Source organism: Salvia splendens, chromosome 16 (genome assembly GCF_004379255.2).
Source record: "Salvia splendens isolate huo1 chromosome 16, SspV2, whole genome shotgun sequence".
NCBI classification, from domain to species: Eukaryota; Viridiplantae; Streptophyta; class Magnoliopsida; order Lamiales; family Lamiaceae; genus Salvia; species Salvia splendens.
In genome coordinates, this window is record NC_056047.1 from 12,715,836 (window position 1) to 12,726,331 (window position 10,496).

Here is a 10,496-nt window from a genome sequence, read left to right on the forward strand (position 1 = left end):
AAAGCGAGACCTCTCGACAACTTCGGGGTAAGTACTATCAAAAGTGTGTGCTTAAGTGAAAAACTAAACTACCTAAAAACTAAACTGAAAGTTAGCTAAATATTACCTAAAATAATACACTCCTTCGTCTTCAAGTCCGGACGTGGTAGATGGCTATCACACCGTAGAACACGAACAATGTACCTAAAAAACTCAAAAAGAAAAAATCAAACAAAACAAAACAAAAACTAAAACAATTAAGCATAAACAAGCTATTGCCTCCCCGGCAACGGCGCCAAAACTTGATGCGGTATTTTAGAGTTCTCAAACAATGTATAAAGATTATCAAGTTCAATTATTTAAACTCTAATAATACTACACTACTGCAAGAATACAGTATCGTAGTAGTATTTCAAGTGTCGATCCACAGGGAGGCGAGATTGCTTACACTTAATAAGACGACACAAAGCATGTAAAGATTTTGTTTTGATTTTGAGAAGGTTAACTAACTTAAGCTACTAAAGTGAGGTTTTTAACACGTGAAAGACGAGTCACTCCAAGTTGTTCTCTAAGCTTGCGTTGTTACACACCATTACAACGAACCATATGACGGGATTAAAATTATCAACCTAATCGCGTGCACTGAACATGTCTACGACGTATAGTTCACAGTCAGCTGAACACTTGTTCCATGAACCAGCTTTCAACGACATTTAATTCCTGCAGAAGCGCGGGAACAAATGTCGTCTACTATAATTACTTACCTAATCCACTATCAATTTATCCCCTGAACAGTTCTAAATCGATAGCATACCATCAAACGATCAATCCTAAGCTATGTTAAAGAGACGATAGTTAAGATTTAACAACACTACATCATTAGCAAAAAACGTAGCATTTTAATTATCAAACACATTGTTGGTATCGAACATACGATTCAAGGTGTTAAAACAAATGCACAAGCCTAGATTACAACTCGGAGCAACGAAGAGAGCCTAGCCTACACACATAGTAGAATGTAGAAATAAAACCATAGGTGTGATGCTCTCGTCGAGTGGAGTCGGGATTCGGGAATGGATGGTCGGAATAATGTCCGGAATGCCTTCACCCTCTTCTTCCTCTCCTCCTTTCTCTCCCTCTGTCTTTTTCTATGTATCGTCCCCCCGTGTGTCTTTTTCGCTTGTTTTTTTATACTCAACCGTCGATTGAAACTGCTGAAAACTGTTTGACATTCCGAACGCCCGACCGGGCGATATTAGAAGAGGGAATCGCCCGACCGGGCGAAAGGCTGCTGCGTGGCTTCGCGGGAAACGCCCGACCGGGCGTTTAGTTGAAATCAGAACGCCCGACCGGGTGAACTTTCTGGACTCCGCATGCACAAATGGAAATGCCCGACCGGGCGTTTAGCAACTTCAAAACGCCTGACCGGGCGAACTCTCTGGAATCTCAGCTATGCCTTTCCGACGAACTTCCAGCTTCTAACACCCGAAACTACACTCAAAGCACGACTCGGTGAGTTACAATTAACATAAAAACCGGGGTAAAGAATAGGAAATATGCTTCGCATCACTAATCAAGCTCGCTACGTTTGACTTTGGACAAATAAATATAGCAGATCTGAATAATCGAATCTAACGAAAATCTGAATAATCGAATCTAACGAAAATTGCAAAAATTGAATTTATTAGTTGGTTCATTAGTCGCCACTCGCTGTTTTTTTTCTTCTTAAATTGATATGTACGGACCATAATCGAAATTCAAATTATATACATTTATAAATTTTAAAAATAAAATCATAGATTATGGAAAAAATAAAAAAAAATAAATTTAATGATTTCTTGGGCTTTTGAGTTCACAAGTGGAGAATTTGACAAAGAGTTATGAAATGGGCCGAGTTGGAAGCAAAGCGCACGAATTAACTAATTTGTACTAACACTGGGCCTAGGAACATCCTTATTAGCATTATTCTCATCATTCCCTTCTTGATCTATTCTAGATCATAATTTTCAATTTTCAATTTTCAATTTTCAAAATGGACGCTCTCTCATCATGTTAGAACATTAATTTGCAATATTAATTGAATAATATAAGAGGGTGTGAAATAAATGTCACGTAATCTTAATTAAAAACCCCCCAATTCGGACAATGAGGGTGTGAATCACCTTATTTGATTGATTCAGTCATCCAATAAGAGCATCTCCAATGGCGGACGTCCGACCTAAGAGCATCTCCAATGGCGGACGTCTGTGACAGGGGAGGTCGGATACGGACGTCCCGTGAGGACGTCAGCGCGACGGGCGGGCGGACGTCCGCCATTGTGGCGTGGGTCGGACGTCCGATTTTTAAATTTTTTTTAATTTTTTTTAAACTCTATATATACGGCTCGTTGAATTTTATTTCATTCGCACCACTTGTGTTAACAAGTTTCTCTCTCTACATCTCTAATTTCAAGTATATCTAGAATGTCTAGTGACAGTGATAGCGAGAATGAATTGGAGGTCGCTGTGGAAGGTGCGATAAATAGGCTGCTACAGCAGAGGGCGCAGCGGCGGCAGCAGGCTGCGGTACCTCGGCCGATCCATCGTCGAACTACAGTACCCCGTGACCACATTGCTGCACATATTCGGTTGTATGCAGACTACTTCGCTCCGCAACCGCGTTTTGGGGAAGCCTTATTCCGGCGACTCTTTAGGATGCATCGTCCGCTGTTTCTGCACATCGTGGGTGCTTTAGAGAGAAGATACCTGTATTTTAGGATCAGGGAGGATGCAGCTGGCAAACCCGGACTCACGCCCTTGCAGAAGTGCACTGTCGCAATCAGACAACTGGCGTACGGAGGCGCGGCCGACATGTTCGACGAGTACCTCCACATTGGCGAGTCGACAGCCGTCGAGTGTCTGCAAAATTTTTGCGCGGGCGTGAGAGCGATATTCGGTGAGCGGTATCTTCAGAGTCCGAGCCCCGAAGACTGCCAGAGCCTGATAGATATGCATGGGTCGGTGCACGGGTTCCCTGGGATGTTGGGCAGCATAGATTGTATGCATTGGGAGTGGAAGAACTGCCCCGCCGCCTGGAAGGGGATGTACACTACTGGCTTCAGAGCCAAGCATCCCACGATGATCCTAGAAGCTGTAGCTGACTACCGGATGTGGATATGGCATGCTTATTTTGGAGTCGCCGGGTCGAACAACGACATCAACGTTCTCCAGTCGTCGCCCCTGTTCAATGCTCAGTGCGCGGGCGTTGGTCCCGCCATCAGTTTCGTCGCCAACGGCAACCAGCACAATATGGGATACTATTTGGCGGATGAGATATACCCAAACTGGCCCGTCTTTGTGAAGACAATCAAGCATCCGCTAGGACAAAAGAAGTCATACTTTGCGAGCTGTCAGAAAGCAGCGCGCAAGGATGTGGAACGGGCATTTGGTGTGCTCCAGAGTCGATGGGCGGTAGTCAAGGGTCCTGCACGGCAGTGGTATATTCCCAACATCGGCGATGTCATGTACGCATGTATCATAATGCACAACATGATTGTCGAAAATGAAGGTGCGGAACTGACTCAGTGGACCAATGAAGATGATACGGGTGCAGGTCCAAGTCACGGCGTGGCCACCGCGAATGTGAATATGGGGGTACCTCATGGAGAGGTCGAGCGGATGCGTGCATTTGCCGACATGCGGCAAACAGATGCTCATGTTCAGAACGATATTATCGAAGAGGTTTGGACGCGGAAGGGTTGACGTTGATGTTAGTACTTTTTTTTTATTTTATTACTATGTAATTTTTTTTTTCAAATCATGTATGTTTTTTTTAAATGAAGCTGTTAATTTTTCCGTTCGTATTCGTGTTGAAATTTTATTTCCGTAAACGTAAATTGTTTTATTTGTAAATTTGTGATTTTTTTATTGCGGGAAGTCCTAGTGGGAAGGGCGGATTGTGAAGGGGATGTCCTAGTGACGTGGCAGTGGGATGGGAAGTCCTAGTGACGTGGCGGGAGGTGTTTTCGGGATGTCCTAGTGGATGTCCGAGTGGGACATCCGCCCACTGGAGATGCTCTTAAATACCATTTGAACCCTCCATGAGTCCTTAAGTCCGATGCATGATGTACGTGCACTAGGAATGAGTAAGTTGTTCGGCAACACAACAGTCATGTGATGGAGGGTTATTTCTCCAGCGAATTCGCAGTTTCAGATCCATTCGGTTGTGAAAATTAAAAAAGGTAATCAAACAATTGGAATATAGTTTAATTAGAAACTGGGAAACTGAAATAGCAGAAGTTTGACCGGTCCATTTTTAAAAAGCAAACGGCTCTTTTATCCAGAAAACAATACTTATTGATTCCCAGCACTCACCAATTCGGATTTGTGGATTATCATCTCCAATCTTTATCTTCTTCATCTTTTCTTTTGATGAAAAAAGTTTATTAAAAGGAGAGGATAAGGAGGACTCTCTCTCTCTGCGACTGCAATGCGACAAGGAAAACATCAAAGGGAGGGGCGAGGTGGTATCGAGAAAGGCAATCATACACTGACCGCTTCTCATAATCATACAAACACCACGCACACACTTTCAAGCTCATATTTACATAAACAAATACTACTATCTATCACTCTCTTTATTAACGTCATTTCATTTGTATAGCATTTCAATGACCAGATTCTATATCCACACATTTTTAAAAGAATAATACTATGCGGCCATCTTATGGCCAGCCATAAATTAATTAAATAATAAAAAAAATTATTTTTTTTTCAAATTTTTGGTTTAATATCACTTGATTTTACTTTTATATCATCTTCATTATATGTTGCTCAACATGTTAGTGTTGCTCTTTCGTAGTTTTTGCTCAACTTATTACTACTGTCATTTCTTGATTGTTGCTCAACGTATACAGTAATTCGTGATATTAATGTGTTTTACGTAATAGAATTCAAAGATAAGTATCAACTCACAAGTCCATTCACACACATATAGGTTTATATCAGTAATTCTAATTTTTTTATACATGTAAATTGACTAAATTAACTCTTTATGGCCGGCCACATTATGGCCATTTAGCATCATTCTTTTTAAAAGTCGACCGAGTTCAATCATTCACATACTTTGATATCATTATCCATAATTTTACCTAAATAAATCGAGCCTAATATACAATATCCTTTTAGGAAACTTAATTGCTCCAACTTTTATACGCCAGGATCTGCATTAAGGAAACAAATACACGTGAGTACATTAAGGAAGATCCAATACTCCTCATTAATTTACAGGTGTGGTAAGTAAGAAAACATGAGTAGTAGTAGTAGTAAATTTAAATCCACATAAAAGTATATTGTGACACACACCCCATTTCGTAAATATATTTTGGCTCTCTTTCGTGGTTGCTCAGGCGCAGCTACAATTGCATTTTTATGACATAACACGTGAAGCCTGAAAGGGGGAGTCAGCCATTATTTATGCAACACAGTAAAGCAATCAGAAATGCGCTGCTATTTTTATGGGGTCCTTGGAATCTTATGTTATGACTATCATTTTCTCTCTCCTCTCCTCTCCTCTCGCTAAATTTTGTGTCACCACTACTTTTATATCATGCCGCTACAAAAATACCTACGTCTTGCCATAGAGGCTTATACAGTTTTAGATGCTGCAAAACAGATAAGCACCCAATCAAAGATTAGTCCCATTACTATTTAATCCCATTCCCTTACCAATAATTGTTCTATATTTGAATCCTCACATTCACCACCTTAAGGGATTACATATTTCACCTTTTTCTTTTCCTGTACATGTTGCTTCTCTTGTAATGGGCAAGAAAGGCTCTACTTCCTGGCTCACCGCCGTCAAGCGGGCCTTCCGCTCTCCCACCAAAGACTCCGACGCCGATAGCAAGAGCTGCCGCAGGAAAGTTGAACACCATCGCCATGATGACCAAGCCAAGGTATATATATATATATATATATATATATATCATCATCATGTATTATATCATAAAATGTACAAGATTTTTTGTATTGTTGACGGCATTGTACAGAAGAGTGAGAGGAGGAGATGGCTGTTCAGGAAACATTCCAACAACAATACCGCAGAACCTCCGGTGATGCCTCCTCAGCAGAGGCATGTCATCGAGGTGGCTGCAGCAACAGCGGCAGCAGCTGAAGCAGAGGTGGCAACTGCAAAAGCTGCTGTGGAGATGATCCGGATGAGCTCCAATGCTGCGGTCTCAGCGAGAGTCATTCAAACTGCCTTCAGAGGCTATTTGGTAGTTTATCTATAAATGATATAGTGCCATGTGAATGAGTATTATGCAGAGAGGGGCACTTAGGTTTAAGTGGTTGCAGGCGAGGAGAGCATTGGTGGCGCTCAAGGGAATAGTGAAGCTCCAGGCTCTAATCCGAGGGCAGAACGTAAGGAAGCAAGCTAACATGACCATGAAATGCATGCAGTCGCTGCTGCGGGTGCAGGCGCGGCTGCGCGATCATCGCGCCCGACTCTCCCATGATGCCGGGAGACACTCCATGTTTGCAGAGACAACCAATTTCCGGGACTCTTCCAAGTACCTCAGACATAGAAACTCTAGAGTAAAACTCCACTCCAACTCTCATGGTACCTACATAAAAAAATATCAATAAATCTCTCATGTGATAAATTGTTCGGAAAGCGTAGTCGACAGAGGGAAGCTGCGTGACTGACGAATGGAGGCCGGCGCTGGAGTGCCCGCGCACGCTGGAAGAGCTTGAAGCTATACTAAAAGCCAGGAACGAAGCGGCATTGGTGAATGAAAAGTTTTTGGCTTTTGCTTTCGCTCAGCAGGTCAGAAATCAATTTGTCCTGTTTTAATTTGGAATCAATGCAACGGAAAATTGATTGATTTTTATTCCAGAACAACCCAGTGGATAGTGACAGGAGCGCCTACAACGGAGACGAAAGCGAGCTAGACAACAGAACAAACTGGCTGGATAAGTGGATGGCCACCAAGCAGTGGGAGACCACCAGCAGATCCTCCACCGACTACCGCCGAGACTCCATCAAAACCGTCCAGATCGACTCCCTCAAAACTACCAACACCCGCCGATCGCTCTGCCAGAGCCCCATTCATAGGAACTCCACCGCTTCTCCCCACCACAGATTGCTGGCTCCGTCAACGCCGTCTCTCGCATCCAGAACAAGATCGCCGCAAATCCGCCCGCCCAGCTACTCCACTGCGAATACGCCGTCACTGCGCTCCGTGTACCGCGTCAACACCGTCGCCGGCGCTCAGAAACCTAATTACATGGCGGCGACTGAATCTGCGAAGGCGAGGATCCGATCGCAGAGCGCGCCGCGGCAGCGTCCGTCGACGCCGGAGAGAGAGCGCGGCGGATCGGCGGCCAGGAAACGCCTCTCGTACCCCGTATCGGAACCGTATTGCGTGAATTTCGGATTCGGATGCAATAAGGTCGGGCAGAATCAGAGAAGTCCGAGCTTCAAGAGCGTTCAGGCCGGGTACGTAGGGATGGAGGAACAGTCCAATTATTCATACTACACAGAGAGTATCGGCGGCGAGATATCTCCGTGCTCGACAACCGATCTCCGGCGGTGGTTGAGATGAAGATGCTGCGTTTATATGGACGCCTATTGATATTTGCGTGCAGAAATTATGGTTAGTAGTACAGGTGAACAATGTCAGCCTCAATTTCATGTTTCCTAAAATTTGATGAAAGAAAGGACGAGAAGTTAATGGCACCAAAATTGAAGAAAGAATGACCAACTCTAGTTTGGATTATCTTTTCCTTTTTTTTATTTTGTTTATGCTAAATTAGCTGTGATGCTGCACTTTATTTTGCCGCCACTAACCATCTCATTTTCAGCTTACCATTCACCCAGTCATTGTACTCATCCAACTACTGAATTAGATTTCCAGTATTTAGTTGTCCATTTGAATGTCGGTTAAAAAACTATACATAGTCCTTTTTCCTCAAACTCTTTCACGAACTTACGTTGTGGTGACATCTTCAAGCCATGTGGCGAGTGGAAGTTTGATGGGGAAGGATCCATGCTATGCTAAGATCATCCACTGTGTTGTCACTATATCATCCTTAAACCGTCTCTTAAACTACTATTTGAGGGCTCCACTGTCCTTTTTTACTCCATCCTTTAACTAAGGGACGGAACCTGCAACCTCCGTCCCCTATCCGTCCCTTAAATTACTATTCATTCAATTTCATTTTTTTATGTCCAACCAAATTCAATTAATAAAAACACACTTCATTAAATAAAATAAACTTACAACATAAAATTCGTAAAAAAAACATTTTAATAATTTCCTAAAAAATAAAAATACATAATTTAATAATTTCCTCCGCTAAAGTTTGCCCAAATGTGCTCAATTAGATCCTCTTGGAGTTGAGTGTGGGCGCTAGAGTCGCGTGTCCATGCACGAATAGATAACCGGTCTTGTATAGACGAATGCGCTCCACTTCGAGGCGGACTACTTGCGGTTGAGCTTCCGGGGGATTCGGGATCGAACCAATTTCCCGCCTCGGGTCCTTCGTCTTGGACAATCATGTTGTGCAAGATTATGCACGTATATATGATGTCGACCATGCTCTCCATGAACCACAAATGAGCCAGAGCTTTGATGATGTTGAAGCGCGCTAACGCCCTCTCCACATCCTTGATAGCAGCCTCCTGCTTCTGCGCAAAAAGAGCCTGCTTTGGGTTCGCAGGCCTGCTGCACGTCTTCACGAAGGTCGGCCACTTCGGGTAGATGTCATCGGCGAGATAGTACCCCATTTTATAAAGCCGGTTGTTGGCGACGAAGTTGATGGCCGGCTCTTTACCGTCCAAAACTTCGGTAAAGAGGTCGGACTGGTGGAGCACGTTTACGTCGTTGTTCGACACGGGGACCCCGAAGTACGCATGCCAGATCCAAAGCCGGTAGTCGGCAACGGCCTCGAGTACAACGGTTGGGTGGGTGCCTTTTGTGGCCGCTCGTGTAGGACCCTCTCCACGCCACCGGGCATTTCTTCCATTGCCGGTGCATGCAATCGACACTGCCAAGCATCCCGGGGAATCCGTGCACTTGTTCGTGCAGGTCGAGGAGGAACTGACAATCGGTCGTGCTTGGCCTCCGGAGAAATTCGTCGGTGAAGGCTGCCCGGACGCCTTTGCAAAATTTGATCAAGCACGTGCGCCCAGTGGTGTCTCCTATGTGGAGGTATTCGTCGAACATGTCGGTCGTTTGTCCAGTCACAAGCTGACGGATGGCTGCAGTACATTTATGCAGCATCGTGTGGCTGGGACGGCCGACCGCGTCGAACCCTTCTCGGAAGAACTCTTCCCGGGCCGCCAAAGTATTCGCGATGTGGAGAAATAGCGGTTTCCCAATGCGGAAACGGCGACGGAAGTAGGTATCTCCCCAAACCGGGTTATCGCAGAAGTAGTCGCGTACTAACCTTGCGGCGGCTTCCTCCCGGTTACGATGGATGTACGTCCGGGAACGTCATTGGGGCAGCGCGGCTTCCTCCGCCTCCCGGCGTCGATCTTCTTCAAGTGATTGTTCCATTATTTGACGCATTTGCTCAAAAGGATCCATTAGTTTGAGTTGATTTGAGATGGAAATTGGAGTGGATATAGAGAGGATTTGAGAGAATAGATGTATGTTTGTGTGTGAAATGAGTATGAAATAGGAGTATTTATAGAGTAAAGAAATTTAAAAAAATTAAAAACAAATTGCAAAATGGCTAAAAAAACGGTAACATTACCATTTTTAAAAAATTATATTTAAATTCGAATTAAAAAAAATGAATTATTGCGTTAGCGTGACGAAACCCACTCGCGGGCCAGTGAGTGGGCGTCACGCATGGCCTGAGAGCTCACCACGTCGCCTCGGAGCGTGGCAAGACGTCGCGTCCCGCGTCGCTGCTTGATGGGTCTCGGGACGTTACGGGGACGGGCTGGGGACGGATCGACCTGCTGCAACGCGTCCCGCCGCGGTTCCGTCCCTCCGTGACGGAACGCGGGACGGTGACGGAAAGCGTAATGGATGCTCTAATAAACACAGCAGGGGCCACTGTGGTTTAAACGACATGCAATTACAAATGAAACGCATCATAGGGAGATGAGAGACAAATGGTGGGACCGAAGAATATAAAACGTATTCCTTCTTATTCTTTTGTTGACTTGCCCATTTCTTTATCTATACATATATAAAAGGTGAGTTTTAGCTTTACTCTGAAATATTTATAAGCTTTGTCTTTTACTTTGGAATATTTATAAGTACTTTGGAATATTTATAAGTTACGAGATCAATTTAAATAATTATGAAATAACTAATTCCTTCCATTGACAATTACATGTAAAAACGTATAGTTATTACTTTTATGTATATTTACATTACATTATCACCACACCAAAGGAATAATTTGGGCGTTCCTTTTCAAAAATGTCCAAAGTTCTAACGTTAGTGAATAATATTGCATTTCAGAGCTTAACTAAAAGTTTTGGAACTTGAATAATGATTCATTGGAAATAATATTTAA

The 10,496-nt window shown here is 43.7% G+C and overlaps 1 protein-coding gene across 2 annotated transcripts; it reads left to right on the plus strand.

Moving 5' to 3' along the window:
- Window positions 1–5,560: 5,560 nt before the first annotated feature.
- On the plus strand, window positions 5,561–7,723 carry LOC121770569 (protein IQ-DOMAIN 17-like). 2 transcript variants are annotated; one of them, XM_042167304.1, is made up of 5 exons: window positions 5,561–5,914; window positions 6,008–6,235; window positions 6,315–6,554; window positions 6,640–6,786; window positions 6,857–7,723. In XM_042167304.1, the coding sequence occupies exons 1-5, from the start codon at window positions 5,780–5,782 to the stop codon at window positions 7,562–7,564; spliced, it is 1,458 nt and encodes a 485-aa protein (XP_042023238.1). In that variant the 5' UTR covers window positions 5,561–5,779; the 3' UTR covers window positions 7,565–7,723. The 2 variants fall into 2 exon arrangements, with proteins under 2 accessions (XP_042023238.1, XP_042023237.1); XM_042167303.1 differs by having other exon boundaries at window positions 5,561–6,235.
- Window positions 7,724–10,496: the final 2,773 nt, after the last annotated feature.